This window comes from Aulostomus chinensis, chromosome 6, assembly GCF_037954235.1.
Source record: "Aulostomus chinensis isolate RoL2024-O1b breed Wild chromosome 6, RoL_Achi_v1.0, whole genome shotgun sequence".
Classification (NCBI taxonomy): domain Eukaryota; kingdom Metazoa; phylum Chordata; class Actinopteri; order Syngnathiformes; family Aulostomidae; genus Aulostomus; species Aulostomus chinensis.
Genome location: NC_141325.1, coordinates 26,798,440 through 26,817,138, shown reverse-complemented (window position 1 = coordinate 26,817,138; position 18,699 = coordinate 26,798,440). Strand labels below are relative to the sequence as shown.

General features: G+C 43.1%; 2 protein-coding genes across 5 annotated transcripts; one reads left to right on the top strand and one right to left on the bottom strand.

The window, feature by feature from the left end:
- Positions 1-1,518: 1,518 nt before the first annotated feature.
- On the top strand, positions 1,519-12,861 carry klhl22 (kelch-like family member 22). Of its 4 annotated transcripts, none has more exons than XR_015116634.1 (8): positions 1,519-1,777; positions 1,893-2,308; positions 3,126-3,291; positions 6,056-6,379; positions 6,507-6,916; positions 7,425-7,617; positions 7,758-8,185; positions 8,949-9,093. XR_015116634.1 is itself a non-coding variant. In XM_086207253.1 (8 exons), the coding sequence occupies exons 2-8, from the start codon at positions 2,052-2,054 to the stop codon at positions 9,288-9,290; spliced, it is 1,914 nt and encodes a 637-aa protein (XP_086063379.1). In that variant the 5' UTR covers positions 1,519-1,777; positions 1,893-2,051; the 3' UTR covers positions 9,291-12,861. The 4 variants fall into 4 exon arrangements, 3 of the variants coding, with proteins under 3 accessions (XP_086063379.1, XP_086063377.1, XP_086063378.1); XM_086207253.1 differs by having other exon boundaries at positions 6,056-6,367; positions 7,758-7,991; positions 8,949-12,861; XM_086207251.1 differs by having other exon boundaries at positions 7,758-7,991; positions 8,949-12,860.
- Positions 12,862-15,520: 2,659 nt separating this feature from the next.
- Positions 15,521-18,471, bottom strand: tbx16 (T-box transcription factor 16). The gene is made up of 9 exons (XM_086205479.1): positions 18,456-18,471; positions 18,220-18,376; positions 17,741-17,843; positions 17,223-17,387; positions 17,005-17,151; positions 16,843-16,913; positions 16,664-16,755; positions 16,042-16,255; positions 15,521-15,959 (listed from the first exon to the last, which is right to left on the bottom strand). Exons 1-9 carry the CDS (start codon positions 18,469-18,471, stop codon positions 15,521-15,523), a joined length of 1,404 nt encoding a protein of 467 aa, XP_086061605.1.
- Between the last annotated feature and the right edge of the window lie 228 nt (positions 18,472-18,699).

Genomic DNA, 18,699 nt, shown 5'->3' with positions numbered 1-18,699 from the left:
ACTCAGCTGATTTTATGAAAAAGAAAGCAAGAGTCAAGTCTGAGAAATTCCCTTCTAATCTGTATTAATATCTAAAGAGCTAATAAAATGATAGAGTCTGTCAACCAGTTGTTTAATGTCTATTGTGACCTCATGAAATTAGGAACAAAACCTTGGAGGTGTTACAGGAGGTCTGTGAGCTGTGATTGGTTCCATCAATGACTGGCGACATGGAGGCCATTTCTTCAGCCGGATGAGAGGCGAGAGAAAACCAGCGACATGTCAGGCAAAGAAAAAAATCACAATTTGCCATTTGAAAAGCCAAAACAACAACAACAACAACAACAACAACAACAACAACAACAACAAAGAAGCTGGAGAGCCTTCCCCCCACTTCAAGTCTCTCTGTGAACTTCACAGCAATGCGTACTGGATTGGAAAATAAATCAAGTGATGAATTATTCCAGCAGGGTTTTTGCAAGCACAAATATCTCCACTCTTCTGGTCAGGAAATGATATATGCAAATTGAAATGGTGGCAGAAGATGAATGAGATTGTAAAACCACAGCAATAGGGGTGCCTCATTTTATCAAAAAAGAGCATCATGAATGGGCGCCTGTGGGAATCTATCTGGCAGCTCGTGGACTTATCACACAGAGGGGAAATCAATCTGGAGAGTGTATGATCGGATGAGGAAGAGGAGGAGGGGCAAAAATGATAAACAGAATTATGGGGGAAATGAGGGAGAAATAATGATGAGTTGGCACGTTATGGTTTTTGTATCTTCAAGTATTAAGAGATTTAAGTATTACTCAGTCAAAAATTATTTTTGATAGAACGTACAAATTAGTGATCTGTGACTGAGACAACAGCGTGTGAACGTTTGAGCCAATATTTTTTTTATGTCCTTTTGGTTTCTATGTAAAATAACTACATATAATGTAAAAAAAATAAAATAAAGTGAAAAGTACAGTATTTTTACCTGAAAGTAAGTGGAAAAGGGCAAAGTTCAAGGTTTCTGAACTCATGTTCCACTTGAGGTGAATAAATTGTGCCTCTCCCTTCTGTACGGTGACTGCTTTCCAGGTTCAGTGAGCTGAAGCATGATGAAATCTTCAGGCCCTATGGGTACCACAGCGCTCTCTAGTGGTAATGAGACTCACACACAGGGGGAAATCGAGTTTTTTGGGGGGCTTGTTTCACAGATGTAAATAACCATCAACTGGTAAACAATGACTAAAGATAAGATTTAATGCAGAGGAAGAGTCTACACAATACCAAACCCTTTATTACTTCAAATATTGTTTATTTTAATCATTAATTCATGCAAGAACAAAGACTCTTCAAAGTGTATCAAAAACACAACTGATCGTGAAACGAATATGATGAATAAATATTAGTAAAGGGAAAACAAAAACAACAGACAGAAAGTGATAGTCTAATTTATTTCCTGCCCAGTGTGATGGGCATGTCTGATTGGCTGTTTCCGGGTAGGTAGGCGGGACTAAGCAGATCAAGGACCAATCAAGCTGGCACTCTGCCACCGCCTGACACCAAAAAGTAAACAGACCTGCTGATATGTCAAAAATCAGACGACAGTGTTCGCCGTTTCAAAGAGAGTTGGAGTGTTTCTTGTCGACAAAACCGTGTACGTAAAACGGCTTGATTTGACGGAGATGTTTTTACGTAGTAATTTTGGGTTTTTTTTTAAATGTCAACCTAGCGGTTGAATGTCACGATAAGCTACAAGAGCTAGCAGGTTGTCAGGTTGCTAGCTGCTAAACTACCTTGAAAGGAGGTAAGGATTTATCAGCGCGGATTTATCAGGGGTTGGCAGTGTGGCGTGTTTGTGAAGGTAAACTATCCAGTTTATTGTTCTTTACCAGACTGTCTTCCGTCTTGTATCTCTGCAGTAATGCGGTGAGAGAACCGTGACCACCCTTTGACAAGCAGCCTCCCCTGCGCCTCCTGTTCAAGTGTACCTCTGTAGGCCACACCACGACAGCGGTTGTTGTTTATGTGCTCCCTGTGTGCAAAGTAGCTAAAAGGATGTCAGTGCAAGACAGATAAGAATGATGAAGCCCGAACATCGGCGTCCTGCCATGGCTGAGGATGGACAGCTGAGTCCGGCGGAAGGACGCGCCGCCGCCGGCTTCTCCGCTTGCCCGGCCCGACAGACCTACAGCAGCCCAGCCCACTCCCGCAGCCTGCTGGACAGCCTGTTGGCTCTCAGACAGAGCGGCATCCTGTTCGACGTGGTGCTGCTGGTGGAGGGTCGACCCATCCAAGGCCACCGTGTACTACTGGCAGCCTCCTGCGATTACTTTAGGTAAAACTAGCCTTGCAGTTGGCTACTTTCACTTTCTCATTGATGTCAAAATGAAACTGCAAATTAAAAAAAATGCCACCCAAGATAAAGTCAGGAAATACATGAGTCGTTTGACTGCTTTCACTTACAAAACCAGCAGGTTTCTATAAAACTAAATCCTCTCAGACCCAAGTTGGTGTACCTTTTCCTTGCCACCATACTCAAACCTCTAATATTCCATTATCACCACAGAGGTTCCTCTTTTATGCCCCCCCCCCCCCCACAGCTCATCAGCTGTGTTGTAAGAATAACAGTGTTGTGTTGTGTACATTCTTGTGTGCCTTTCAGAACCGTGTAAAGGATCATTCAACCTCTATAAACCAGTAACACAGATGTAGTCATAAATCAGTGTGTAGTTCTCAGCAGGAAAATTACTGACTTTGATTCCCTCATTTTTTTTCTAAAGTAGATGAACAGCACTCAGCATAGTCTTTATTTAACAACAGAGAATGACCGAAAATGGCAGAGATAGAGGATTGTATTTACATCATCAATAAGATCTGTCAGATTTCAGACCAGGCTTAAAGGGATAGTTCGCTCAGTTATTATTTATTCACCCACATGCTGTTGGAAAGCCGGGGGAAGTTTTCTAGTCCACAAAACACTTCAGGAGTTTTGCAGAAAAAGGTGGTGCAGTAATCTCCCAAAAAAGGGGGTGTTAGATAATGACTGACCTTTCATTTTTTTTGAGGGGGGAACTCTCAAAGTGATCCACGTTTTAGACCACCATGTTGTCCCGCCATAAACTCCTTAACGAGGTGTCTCTGTTCTTTATAAGGGGGATGTTCGCTGGCGGTCTTCGTGAGATGCAGCAAAAGGAGATCCCCATTCACGGAGTCTCCTATATGGCCATGAAAAAGATTCTGGACTACATCTACACTTCAGAGATTGAGTTAGACCTGGAGTGTGTGCAGGAAGTCCTGATAGCTGCCACCCTGCTGCAGGTAGGCCCAGTGTGGCTGTGCTTTGGCTGACTGATGCTTAATGACTTCTCCTTGTTCAGGTTTCAACGAGAGCCACACCAGGGTGCAGAATTTATCTTGGGATCGTATTTGACCCAGAGCACACAGTTTGCTTCTTTATTCCAAATAGATTTTGGAGTTTAAGACACAGCTTGACCTCCAGGCAGGTATCATCAAGGGACAGGTTGCACCAGATGATGAAGTGCTACATGCAGCACAGACAGTGTTGATGGATTAGGGATGAAATATGAATAAGTCAGTTTTTCATATTTGCACTTTGCTCAGTTTGGCCAGGCAAACAAATATGACCTGAGACATGACATCACTTCAGTCTTCCAAAAGTGATGTGTGCATGTGGGTAATCACACAGCTCCAGGACAGAATACCTTGATAGATGCCACAGTCTTGTCGTTATTCAACCTCAGCATCCCAATTTGATGATCATATTGGTGTTTCCATCCGACTAAACGATTTCTTAGCACTAAAAATGCTATATAACGGCATAAGATCTGTAAAAATAATTCAGCATTTAGAGTTTTTTTGAAAATCAGTTCTTCTCAAGGAGATGTCATGTAGTCTGGTATTGGGTATTTCTCTGGGAACTGTTGACAATGAACCATCCAAGGCTGTGCACACACAATCTAACACACCTTTTGTTTCCTTGTGAAACTAAAAGAATTGTGGTTCAAGCGTATATTGATTTGTGGATTGTGTATTGAAAGTTTTGTTTCCCTATGATTCCGTCTGCCATTCCTAGTCTGGACCTTCCTTAAGAGTATTTGAAGCAAGTCGTAGAACAGTGGTGCGATGCTCCGCCTGCTGTGTGCACGCAGGTCCAGATGACTCAACTACAGGAGTGTTTCTCAACAATGAACAATGGCACATGCACAGTCTGTCACATTCTAATCCGCACGTAGAAAACCAAAGACGTCAGAAAATGTGTTTATGAACTTTCGCAAGGAAGACGGAACTATGCAGCTTTCAGAAATCGTTCCTATTTACGCTGATGAGTGTGACTATATCCTGAAGTGCAACACAAATGTGTCTGTTTCACCTCAAATCTCCCCGTTGCGCAACAACGTGACAGAATCTCAGCATTAATTGCAGACTAAATGTTTTCTCCTGTTGAAAATGTTGGCCTCGGCCTGGCAGATTTGCCTTCTGAGTGGCTTGAAACCTGAATGATGAGATGCTGTGTTTGAAGTGAGCTTCGCTGCCATTGGCTCAGAGCTGGTATTTCTCCTGTGGCGTCTCACCCACATAGACATGTGATCGGATAAATCACACAAGTGCAACATGTGATATGATTTTTTTTTTTTTTTAAATCTCAGTATGAGGCTGAGAGAAATTTTCAGTGTTATTACATTAAGCACATCCTCTGCATTTGTAGTCCCTGGAAGAGGTTTTAACAAATTTCGTTTTAACAAGGAATGCTTTTTTGTTCGGTGGAGGATTTGTTTTGTTTTTTGGGTAACTACTCCTTTCTTTGTTTCTGCAAGGCCATAACATTAACTTCCTCAACACAGTCACACGATATCACAGCTCCAAATACCCGTTCCTTGTACACAGACTTATCAAGCAACGCCTGTGGTATGGCAGTTTCTTGAGAGGTTGAAGAACTGGTTTTCCAAGGTGTGGCGCTACTACGGTTTCAGTCCTCTCTCTTTATGTATTTAAATCATCAAAAGTGAAGTCTACTGAACTTTGTAAAGAAATTTTGTTTGGTTTCTTCATTCATCCATGTGTACAAACACAAATATACACTGTATATTAAAGAATGTGAAGTAGAATTGCAAGAAACCCTCCAGGGGCTAAAAAAAAAAGTGTGACTCTCCAGGCAGAAAGCAGTGGGATTCGGTTAAGAATTGAACATATCAAAAGACACTGCCTCTATAAAGCAACTGTTATTTCTTTATAATGACCAGAGAACAAAACTATCAGTATCACAAGCAGTATTCATAAAAGCATGGACAGGACCGAGTTTATATTGGCAAACTGTATGGAAAGGATATCGGAGGACAAAAAGAAATGCTTAGCGTTTTTTTGTTTTGTTTTCTTTTATTTTATCAGTTGCAAAGACAAATTAAAAATATTTGGCAGAGAATTCCATTTTTTTTTTTCTGTGCGCCCTATTATATGAGTTGGTCTCAGAAGAGACCAACTCACAGATTGACAGAACCACAGTGCTGTTCGACCAAATGTATATCTGAAGAGAAAAAAAACCTTTTGTGTGTCTTTTTCTCTGCAAGATTTCAGTGTGCAAATAAGTTTCAGACTATTTTGTCAAAGCAGATATTTGCACATCCAACAAGCTGAGGTGCAGAGTACATAGATGTTGTTAAAAATGATTCCAAAAGCAGAGGACACCATTTCCTGAATCCTCGTCCTGAATATTTTAATATATTTACCCTGCTTTTGCCATATTGTCTCTATGGTATTATTTCCAGGCTTTTATTTATCATTTGACTCCTTTAACTTGAATGTTTTGTACTTTTCCTGATGTTAAAACGGATCACATTATATGATCATGCCCTCTAGGGTCTCTCTCATTTTCTCTTGAAAGGATAATTTTGCAACAAAGTGTCATTTGATAGCGAATGAATGGATATAAATCTTTTCTTTCTTCTTAAGCTTGAAAATCAGTCAGTTTGCCCCACGTGTTGCACAGAGCTCCCGTGGTGAGCTTCTGCTCAGACTGCCAGATGTTCAGTATGTTGATTTGTCTTTCTGCTTTTGTGTTTTGAAGCTTGAGCACGTCATTGGCTTCTGCTGCGACTTCCTCTTCTCCTTGCTGGACGAGAGCAACATTTTAGAAGTGCATCACCTCGCTGATCTCTATGGACTGAAGCAATTGAACACCAGGGTCCACTCCTACATCTTGAGGAACGTCCAGGCTTTGTCCCGCACCGACATTTACCGACAGCTCCCCCAGGAGGAGGTATTTAGAGCCCTGTGCAGCAACGAGCTAGAGGTGAACAGTGAGAACGAGGTGTACGAGGCCGCACTTCACTACCATTACAGTCCTGAGCAGGTGGAAACTGACCAGGTGTACTTGCAGGTCAGTCAGAAGGTGTGTCCACATTCTGTACTCAGCTCTGTTTGATAGATTTACTCTACCTGTCAAGAAGGAAACCATTAAGTTTCTCTGACACTTTCAAAGATTATTTGTGTAAATTTTGTGTCTTGCTGAATTACAGGACAGTCTGAAGATGCTGGAAACTGTACGTTTCTGCCTGATTGAGAAACAAGTATTACAGAGGTTGTTTGGGAGACTGAACCAGTGTCCCCTGAAGGATTCTGTATCAGCCGCCCTGCGCTACCATGAGCAGGAGATCTGGCAGCCCGTCCTGCAGAGCCCCCTCACCCAGCCACGCTCCACTTTCCACTGTATCCTGGGCTTCGGAGGGATGTTCAGCTCCAACTCCCTCACAGATGGCGAGCACTTGTTTCAGGTGTTCCACCCGAGCTGGGGCGAGTGGCGGACACTCACTGCAGCTCACGCCCCCCGAATGTCCAACCAAGGGATCGCTGTGCTCAACAATTTTGTGTATCTCATTGGGGGAGACAAGAACACCAGTGGATTTCGTGCAGAGATCCGCTGCTGGAGGTGACGACCCGCCTCAGATATTTCACTCATAAAACTGCTGCTGCTAATTTCCTGTCAATTTAAGTTTTGATTAACGTGTGATACGTAGCAACTATCTCATCATGAGGTCTGGAACTTGTGGAAGTGCTGATACAATGATGCACGGTGATATCGGCACATTATCACTATCAGCAGGGATTGATCATTTTTTAATTATGTCAATGTCAGTCTGATGGCTGATATTTATATCAGCTTAGTTTTGTTTAAGTCTCAGCGTCTTTACTCATCTGTCACTTTGGTTGAGGAAACAAGTAAGCGCAGTAAATATTTAATATCTGGGTTTTTATTTAAAAAAAGGCTTTAGAAATAAAGAAAAAAATAATAACAATGTAAATGTTTAAATAGGATTTTCAGGTTGCAAATATCCGACCGAACAGATGAGTTGCAAAATCCTGCTCTCCCTCGCTCCATCTGTGTCACTGAATTTGTTCAAACAGGATTTCTGAATTTCCTCTGTACTTGGTTCCAGGTACGACCCCCGTCACAACAAGTGGTGCTCCATCCAGCCCCTGCAGCAGCAGCACGCTGACCACTGTGTCTGCGTGGTGGGTGGTTACATATATGCCATAGGAGGGCGAGACTATAGCAGCGAGCTGGACACAGTGGAGCGCTACGACCCACACACCAACGCCTGGGAATTTATGTCACCTCTGAAGAGAGAGGTAGGGGAAAAATACTGTAGTATTGCCTGCGTGCACATGGGGGTGCTGTATGCTCACAAGTATATTGCGTCTGGAGCTCTGATTGTGCACGGCAGGTATTCCCCTTCTCATGATGCCTCTTAATTCTACCTTCCCTCCAGGTTTACGCTCATGCTGGAGCCGTGGTGGATGGGAAAATTTATATAACGTGTGGGCGCCGAGGGAGGGGCTACCTGAAAGAGACCTACTGTTTTGACCCGGCAGCCAACCATTGGACAACGTGTGCAGATGGTCCGGTGGAGCGGGCGTGGCACGGGATGGCTGCTGTCAACGGACGCCTGTACGTCATCGGGGGAAGCAATGATCAGCATGGATACCGGCGTGATGTCCTCAAGGTAGAAGGTCATCGCTAATCATATATGGACAGTAGTTACTCTGAGAAACAGAGTACTAAACCTCTCTTGTATAGTAAATGCACCCTCTACATATTTGAGAAGAGACGGATGATGTGATGGCGAAGGATGATTCTCTATCTGGGGATGCCTGCTATGATTCAGGAAAAGCACAACCTTATCACGGATGGCTGAAGGTAAAAATGCCTGTTCTGAGAATAACGTAGGACATCATTAGGAAGTGATGGTTATATTCTGAAGTCATCGCCACTGAGTCAGCAGGCAGGAGGCAGCAGACTGTTTACTCAGCTGTCAGTCAGGGAAACGTTTGCATCGAGGAGGAGGAGGAGGAGGAGGTGCAGTGAAGCTGAAGTATTCACATTTTAAAACCTCCCACATCAATCACAATGCTTTGCAGCTGAACAGGTACTCCAGAACTCAGATGCACGTATTCTGCTGTTATTTTAACTTCTTTGGCTATGGATGGCGTATTAGTTTACACGATGTTCACCAAAAACTGAAAAACACATTGTGAATTTGAAAAGATTTTTTTTTCTAAAGTTTCAAAACATTTACAAAAGCCCTTAAATAATATATTCACCACATTGTTTCCTCATAAACAACTGACGATGAGCAAAAAAGAGACTTGAGCAAAAGTGGGCTGACATCAATCCATCAGCCAATCTGACAGGCTTAGTATCAAGTAGATTAAAACAGCCCTGCCATAGTTTCCCTTTTATGAGGATTATAAAGGGAAGTTTTCATTGAATCTGTCAGAGAGATTTTTGGGGCTGTAATTTATAGCACTGTTGAACTACAAATCATTCTGGCTCGTTAGCTTCAGCTAATCATGGCTCACAGAAGTGAAATCAGGGGGAATATATATATATCTATACGACAGAGGTTTCTACTGTTCAACAGCAGTTTCATCAAGTGGTGAGTAATGAATTTGTCTTTCAGACGGCATGCTTCGACCCCTCAACCAACTCCTGGTCGTTGATGAGCCGTCTCCCTGCTGGACATGGAGAACCCGGCGTGGCCGTCCTGGACAATCGCATCTACGTGCTGGGCGGGCGCTCTCACGACCGAGGCGACAGAATGAAGTACGTTCACGTGTTCAACAGCGACACAGAGGAGTGGGAGAATGGGACGGATTTTAAGGAGCGTGTCTCGGGCCTGGCGGCCTGCGTGATGCTCATGCCCCCGGCTGTGATCACTCATGCCCGGAGCTGGGAGCAACGCACCAAAGCTGCATGGGAAGGCCTGGACATTGACAACTCAGAGGACTCTAGTGAGGACTAATAAGTGAAACTGTGTCTGTTAGCATTGGAGACCGTCATGCACTTTTATCTTATTGAACTTTAGGTACCTTAATGATGTTTGTGGCAGCAGTGGTTTTGTATATATTGACCATGCTGAGTGCCTCTCAAAGCACCATTTTGGACCTTTGTGCACTTTTTGTTCTAAAATAATCACCGTCCGTCCACACATTATTGACCTGCTCAAGGGTCAACGCGACTGCTCATCAGAACCTATATCCTATACCTACGTCTTCCGAGAACCTCCATCTGAAAGGAAAATCCCTGTCTTTTTCAATCTGAGCCGTGTTTTCCCATGTGTTTGGATCCAATATTCAGAGAATATGCTATGACCGGCAGCTGGTACTCAAATAAGAACATCACAATACATGAGGTGTAGTGTCTCCATACTCACCTGCATGGTCTTTTGTTGGTAATACTTCAACATTCAGTTTGGGGAAAGTAACTTTTGCTTCATTCTTGGAAATCTTGTATTAGAACATGTGTTCAATATATTCACTCTTTCACTCTTTGCCATGTGATATGATTTTTGGCACTGTGGAAATCTGAAGGTACTGAATAGCCTCCCCTTCTCGTTGCACCTTGTATACGCTCCCTGCACAATGACCTCACAGCCCAGTGTGCGTAGATATCACTGGTGCTGGGGCAGTGGAGGGTGGAAATGAGGTCACTGTTCACGTCACTGCAGTAGCAACGAAGCATCATTTGTGTTTTAATAATGTTTCACTAATGAGTTGTTAATCCCAGAAGTTAAAATCTCTCTGAATCCTTCCAAATTTACTGAACTGTAAATATTCAGCTTTATATTCTCTAAATGATAAAAGTTTTTCTTGTAATATTATGAATATATCTTATAATATTACTACTTTTTTTCTGGCAATACAATGACTATTCTTGTAAGTTTAGACTTTGTTCTTGTAGTATTGTTATTTCTTCTTAGAATATTACAACATTATTCATGGAATATTATAGCTTTACTCATAATATGACAACTTTATTCAGGTAATATGACTTTATTCTCATTATATTATGACTTCATTCTCTTTATTATGACTTCATACTTGTCGTATACGTATCTACTATATTTTCTTAATATGTTTTTATTCCTGTGGCTATATTTTGACTTTGTTCTTGTAGGACTGACTTGGTTCTTGTAATATTTTGACTTTGTACTTGTAGGATTGACTTGGTTCTTGTAATATTTTGACTTTGTACTTGTAGGATTGACTTGGTTCTTGTAATATTTTGTCTTTGTTCTTGTAGGATTGACTTGGTTCTTGTAATATTTTGTCTTTGTTCTTGTAGGATTGACTTGGTTCATGTCATATTTTGACTTTGTTCTTGTAGGGTTGACTTGGTTCTTGTAATATTTTGTCTTTGTTCTTGTAGGATTGACTTGGATCTTGAATATTTTGGCTTTTTTTCTTGTAGGATTGACTTGGTTCTTGAATATTTTGTCTTTGTTCTTGTAGTGTTGACTTGGTTCTTGTAATATTTTGTCTTTGTTCTTGTAGGGTTGACTTGGTTCTTGTAATATTTTGTCTTTGTTCTTGTAGGGTTGACTTGGTTCTTGAATATCTTTTCTTTGTTTTTGTAGGATTGACTTGGTTCTTGAATATTTTGTCTTTGTTCTTGTAGTGTTGACTTGGTTCTTGTAATATTTTGTCTTTGTTCTTGTAGGGTTGACTTGGTTCTTGTCATACTTTGTCTTTGTTCTTGTAGGATTGACTTGGTTCTTGAATATTTTGGCTTTTTTCGTGTAGGATTGACTTGGTTCTTGAATATTCTGTCTTTGTTCTTGTAGTGCTGACTTGGTTCTTGAATATTTTGGCTTTTTTCTTGTACGATTGACTTGGTTCTTGAATATTTTGGCTTTGCTCTTGTAGGGTTGACTTGGTTCTTGAATATTTTGTCTTTGTTCTTGTAGTGTTGACTTGGTTCTTGTAATATTTTGTCTTTGTTCTTGTAGGATTGACTTGGTTCTTGAATATTTTGTCTTTGTTCTTGTAGTGCTGACTTGGTTCTTGAATATTTTGGCTTTTTTCTTGTAGGATTGACTTGGTTCTTGAATATTTTGGCTTTTTTCGTGTAGGATTGACTTGGTTCTTGAATATTCTGTCTTTGTTCTTGTAGTGTTGACTTGGTTCTTGTAATATTTTGTCTTTGCTCTTGTAGGGTTGACTTGGTTCTTGAATATTTTGTCTTTGTTTTTGTAGGATTGACTTGGCTCTTGTAATATTTTGTCTTTGTTTTTGTAGGATTGACTTGGCTCTTGTAATATTTTGTCTTTGTTCTTGTAGGGTTGACTTGGTTCTTGAATATTTTGTCTTTGTTCTTGTAGGATTGACTTGGTTCTTGTAATATTTTGTCTTTGTTCTTGTAGGATTGACTTGGTTCTTGTAATGTTGTACCTTTTTTTTCATATTTTGACTTCTATTCTTATTCTCTATTCTTCTTCCTGGGTGTGAGCTTGTGAGAAGGAGAACCCGGGAGTCATCTGGTGTCTTGCTCAGGAGGATTTATTTCCACTCAGTGTGTGAGTTCTGACTCTAGTGATCCTCCCCTCCATGTGACCAAAGGCAGGAGGAGCCCGTTGTAGAGTTGGAATAATTTGACCTCTTAACTTGTGTGGGCAGATCCTCTACAGAAGGATGTATTCAAAGTACCATCACAGTTCTCCTAGTATTGACTTAATTTTCCTAATATTTTTTTATTTATTCCTGTAATATGTGAAAGGTTTTTTTTGGGGGGGTGGGGGGGGTTCTGCAGGAATACTCAGTCATATCTCTCTCTCAGTACTGGGATTGCTCCAATAATTTTGGTCCCTGTCAATCATTTTGACCCGAACACATGGGAAAATAAGGTGCCAGTTGCAAAATACCCGAATTTTCCTTCCAGCAGGGACGACTACTGGCTATGCAATAAGTGAATACTCTCTGGGTACGCTGAACTTTTTGTTTTAAAGAATCTTAATGACAGTAACTCTGAAATAAGTTGCATACTTGATGACGACTGCTGTCACCATCTCTCATGTGGTCAGATGGTGTGTATCATCACCTCCCCATCACCATCACCTCACCCTCACCATCGGCATCAACTCTTAACATTGTGCCTTGTTTCCCCTGCTGGCATCCTTTGTTTGTGGTGTATTGTGTGTTTGTGCGTTTACACACTTAAGACGTTGGATAAAGATGAATCTTTTGAGTATTAACAACTTCTGATCAACTGATATCTCATCATTGTTCCATGACGGAATCCAGAGAGCACCATACAGAGCCGTTTGAGATGCTGAGTGAACTGGTCAGTCTGGTAAATGTCAGCAGAGAAGACGTTTAATGCTTCACTATGCATCCTTTATCTCTCCGCTGTCTGTGGGTACAAGCCTGATTAAATATGTGTTCTTCTTCCTCAAATGATGAGTTGATACCATGAGAATCAAATGCAACGCTATTACACGAGATATGCAACTTTAGTATCCTGGGAAATGTAATAAAGTTTTTAATATATTACTTTTGTAGTGTGTGTATACGTTAGTTGAGTTCAGACCTGTTGCTACAATGAGTTCCTGACAAAAACTGATTTTAGCAACCTGCACAACAGAAATGAAAACATACAGTAGTTGTACTTAGACTGAGGTCATTCAATTCATCCTCTCCCATTAGAATCTTAATTCCTTGCAGCATGTAGACGTCATTTTAGGAGCCCAGTTGTGGAGACTTGATTAACTCTCCACTGGCTGGGTCGGAGTGTGGTGTCTGTCTTGATGGAAGTTGTAGATGTAGCGTTTTTAAATAGAACAGGTGAACAGCGACCACTCTGCCCATTATTCCGCCCAGTCTCTCCTAGTTCCTCTCCATTTGGCCCTGCAGTCCATTAGCTTTATGAAGGCTGACTGCTGCTTTCCTCTCCTGGGCCGTTTCATCTACATCTGTTACTCCCCCAACACTCTCTCTCTCTTTCACACTATCGTGCCGGCCGTTGGTGTTTGTGTGTGTGTGTGTGTGTGTGGGGGGGGGGTGGCAGGTCTGCTGACACCAGCAATGGACGTCCAGGATCACCAACCTGGTACATTTATATATTTTCTTTATTTTCTTTCCAGAGCAACTGCCATCTGGGGAATACTTAAGACATATGTCAGGCACTTAAACATGCCGGCGGCCTTTACAGACGTCTTAGTGCAGGTCGATCTGATGCTCTTTGCTGCACCATTATCAGAGCAATTAAAAGCCCCAAATGGCCCATTGATGTCGAGTTATGCAGAGTGAAGCCAGCGAGGCTGTGGGAGAGAAGTGCTCACTCATTCTTCTCTGCTGTGGAGGAGACGATAATTCCATCTCCATGTCTTGTGTTCTCAGAGTGACGTGTTTGTCCTGGTGGTCGCTGGAGCAGGATGCACCAGGAGAGCGCGTGACTCCGTAGGACTTAAAGACACCAGGTTTCTGTCCATACAACCTTCACATGGAATAATATTTTAAGATGATTTTTTTTAAACTACCAGAAACAACTAAGCAAACTCAGTGTATATCAGTGTGTTTCTACTCTTTTGGACAACAGATTCCTTCATATCAGAATTAGCTGTACAAACTGTCTAATATAAGATCGTCTTATAGTCAGAACATATCTGACGTCTGACTCAAATTTAAAAACAAACACGCTGAAACTTTAGTGAGAAATGTCAATATCTTGTCAAATGTAGTTGTATTTTCTAGTCAAGGTACCTGAAACACAATCATGAGGTTGGCACGAACGTTGAATTCGCCGCCCACGGCGATTGAGTCGAAGTGAGAGCTCGTACGCCAGTGATATATGATGTCATCAGATCCAGATTGATTCCTAAATCTAACGGACTGTTACTCAACCCACATCCTCTTTCCTAGCAAAATTACAAACATAGATTTGTTGCCGATGGAACAATTGGAAAAGAGACGCACACGAGTCCTCCTGTGCTACTAAAACACTGCTCGTCAGGTGATTTTGCATCTTATATCGAGAGATATTAAATTCTTTGACTTGGAATTTGACAAATAAACGTACAAATCAACACATATACATATTTTTACAAAATTTCTTTTGTGTTGAGCAAATTAGATGCATCAATAAAAGAAAGATATTCACAGGAGTGGAACAGTGGAAAATGTGCCATATAGCTTCTTGTGTCCTCAAAACTAAAGCTGTATTTCCTTTTTTTGCATCTTAATCCTGCCAACACTGTGAGGAAGCGACACCTTTTCTCCTGTTCTTTAGTTTTCCATCTTCTGTCCGTGGCTGTAATTTAAGACTCTCTAATCTGAATGTCGCCCTTGATCACATGAGTCCTCTCACACCACTGCATTATTTCTTCTGTCTACTGCCAGCGTGAGTAAATGAACTATGAGCATCACACGGCTGATGGAGGGCAAAGTGGTCAGACATCTTGGTTTAAGATGATGAATTGCACTGAATGGACAAAACAACAGAACTGCTCCTGGAAAATCCCCCACCGCCAACCCCACTTTATAGCAGTCATTAGTGGCTCATATTCATCCAGGGTGGAGGACAAGTGTTGTGTTTTTTAGTTGTGAAAAGGCGCCAACAACCCCCCATTTTCATGCTTTTTAAGGCTCATTGAGATGAAGAACGAGAGTCGTGCGTTGCTTTATGATGCTAGTAGGTAAACCTCAGCAGGCGAGCCGGGGTCCCGGTGATACAGGGTCTTTAATGCATGCTGGGCCTGTCGAAACTACAGAGGGGCGCTCATTAGATCCACAAAGGGCAAATACAAATAAACCCCAGTGGAGGATGTGCTGCTTGTAGAACTGCTCGCACACACTTTTACTCAACTTGCAGACTGAAAAAAAGACGGCGAGTCGACATGTAGGAGTTTATTTTTAGATCACATAACAATTGGAAGACAAAAATTAATTGCACACTTACGTTTTTATCCATTATTTCTTTCTTTCTTTGTTTTTTACAAAAATAAAATACACTCAAAGATGGAATGAAATACAAAATAAATAGATGATTCGACAATAGAACAATTCTTCAGCCTAACTGGAGTCTCCTCCCTGCCAGCAGCTCCTTTCTTCCTGTCATCTAGCGTTTCTCTTGTGGCGGCCGGCGTCTGGCCCGCCGCCTCACAGGGTCATGCACTCCGTCAGCTGTGAGCATCAGCTGTCTGGTGAGATGATGGCAGCAGCAGCATCATAAAGTCCCTCTCAATCATAGAAGATCCCCTCACCAGCAGGAGTAAGAGAACAGTGGGTACTGGCTCCACTCAGCCACATTGCCATGGTGATAGCTGTGGTGCACAGCTTGTGTGGTGTAGTCAGCGGTCAGGTGGTGTGGAGGGGGGTACTGGGCGGGACCGGGGCTGTTCCATTGACCCAGGGGCTGCTCCGAGCTGTAGGGGCTGTAGATGGGGTGGCCGATCACCCCCGGCTTGCCAGGCTGTGCCATGGTCATGTTGAGCACCCCAGGGTAGTCTTGGGGGCTCGGTAGATGCTGGGGGCCGCAGGGGGGCGGGCCAATCTCATGAGTGCGGTGCTTTGATGAGTCATGATCAGGGACGGTGGCAACATCAGGGACCCTGGACTCAAAGCTGCTGCGCCCTGATCCACTGGTGCTGCTGCCCACGCTGGAGGATGGAGACGGGGACTTTCCATACTCGTGGAACCTGAAGACACAAAGAGCACCAATCAGTGTTCTGTTTGTGATAACAAGATGGCGTTTTATCATGTGACTCCACCAATATTCACCTGTAAGGCTGGTAGGATGCTGGAGCAGGAACCAGCTGCTCTGTGTTGTAAATGTCCCGGGTGTCGGTGCCAGCGGGGGACTCGGTCCTCCCTCTGTGTTCCCGCTCAGTGACCCAGGGAGAGTAACGCTCCTCTTTTACTGCCTCCACCCCCTTCCTCTTCGGCAGGTCTGCCTCATCACCCTCGTAACCCTCATATGATGATCGGCAGAAATCTGTGAAGAACAAATCACCAGATCAACTTGTGAGCCAGGAAGAAAGACATCTAAGACGCAAGGAAAGTCCAGCTAACCTGTATTTCTTCTTCTGGAGATACCTGAGCTCACAATGAGCATTTTCTCTCATTTCACTTCCACTGAACCAACCTACACTGGTCTGAAAAATTCACCTGTCAGAGAGCACTAAGACCCAAAAGAGCTGCACAGCATCAGAAATTTGAATGAATTTCAGAGAAGAACTGCTGCTTTTCTTGTGTTTCCACTGTTTTTCTTAAGCTGGACAAGATCGTTTATCTTTCTCTGCTCCGTATTTCTTCCACAGGTTTGGGGAGCGGGGGGGGGTGGGGGGATTAGGAGAAACAGGCCGGTAGTCTCCAAAAAAGAAATGGAATTGGGACTCAGTACCTGTGGTTGGACTGTCCTCCCCAGAGTCCCTGTTCAACATATCGGACATCTTGGCTGGCTTCTCCGGGCAGGCGGGGCTCTTGTGAGCACGTCTGTAGAGGAGAACAAATCCCATTAAAACAAAGTCTCCTGCAGAGGTGAAGCAAACAAAACCGCCTCTTTTCAATATCAGTACCCACCTTTTCTTAGTTGTTCCTTCATCTCGGAAACCTTTTGCAAACGGGTTGTGATCGATCTTCAGCTTTGTTATCTGTGGAAGCATAACCCACCCATCCACCAGGTCAGTGAACACCTCAACAATCCGTGAAGTTCTACATCTGGTTTCAGTGACCGAGACCAACCTTGGTGTTCTGGTAAGCGGTGACCGCTGTGAAGGACGTCTCAGGGAAGGTGAAGGTCTGGAAAACACTCCAGCGGACACTGAACATGTCTTCTGCCTGGACGATGTGGAAGCGCGGGTGGTAGCGGTGCATTGAGTGTAAAATGATCTACAGACAGGAGGAGAACATGAGCTGCTGCCAAGTTTCCAGAAAGGAAGATGCCACTCATCTCCACTTACATGGCCATGCTGGTCCAGGGTGTTGTTGGTGAGCTTGAGCTTGAGGAAGGAGACAGACTGCTTCATCCAGTGGCTCCCTGGGGCCGGGGAGTCAGGATGGAGGTATGTCCTGCAGGGAGGCTGAGGCTCCGCTTTTCCTGCTACCTCCCATTTCTCTTTATTCCACTGTAGGAAGGACACATAGCATCATTACAGGGCGATGGGCCATACATGGAGAGAGGTGATTGACAGGAAAAGATTCAACTCCTGCTTCCCACAGAGAGAGAGGCTGACGATGGAGCGGAGAGTGACGGCTGGCCCGTAACCACCCACAGAGATAGGGGGTAGTACAGTGGGCTCCCAGCAGGGGATAGAAAAACAGGAAGAGATAGCACCCTTTGATGTACAACGTCAGGGGGAGGAGGAGGAGGAGGAGAGGGGTGATAAACAGGGACTGTCTTGTCTGGGGGGGGTGGGGTGGGGGTGCTGAAGCAACTCTACAGCCCAAATAAAATAAAATAAAATCTCAAGCGACTCACCTTATACCTGAAGCCATCCTCAGGCACCATGTCAACCAGTAAGATGTACTTGGCACAAGGAACCAGACCGGACAGATTCACTTTACAGTGAGGAAACATCCTCCTGGATAACAGAAGGCAACAACATGTGAGCATGCGAGAAGTTTGCCAAGGTCTTTGATTGAGCCCATTTAGATTTAAAAATAACTAAGATGAAAAAAATTGTTCAAAAACAACGACTCCTAAATCCTGAGAGTTTTCTGAAAAACTTGAGAATTTTTTCTAAGGCCTTTCATTCTCATCCTCCGCAACAAATGAAAACCAAATCAAAATCTTAGATCTTAGTTTTTTTATGAAACATTTCTGAACGATACCTGAAATATGTTTCTGAAAAAAAAATCAACAAAAAACATTTTGAATGTCACCTCAGTTCTTCGAGAGAGAGAACAGTTACAGTATGACCCGTAGAGAAGTCATGAACCGCGTTCCTCTTCTCTTACCTGCCCGGTTTGGTGATGATCATCTCTGTGCCGATGTCATGGAAGGTTCTCCAGAGTTCAGGGTCCTCCAGAGTCATCCTGATGTTGCCCTGGAGATAGGCATCAGGGCCGGCAGCCATGGAGGAGGGAGGAGGGCCGCTGAAGTTGGCCTTCAAGTCTACGAGTGAAGATGGATCGTTGTCATGTTGAAGTGAGAGAAAAAAAACATACGTGAACTAAAGTCAGTGGACGCTTACCTCTGATGGACTGCATTCTTAAGATTCAGCGATGGAGACGAAACTTGGAAAGCTTCATGCACAGAGGGACAGTAATCCAAGCAGTGATATCCACAGTGTTGCTTCGGCTTCCTTCCAGCTCTCCCTCCTTTCGCGTGAAAACAAATCCAGCCTCTCAGGAAGTCAGATGGTTGCAACAACAGATATCTCCAAGATCTTTAGTCCTGCAGTGTGAGGTGACCATGACTTTTAAGGGGACTCCTGC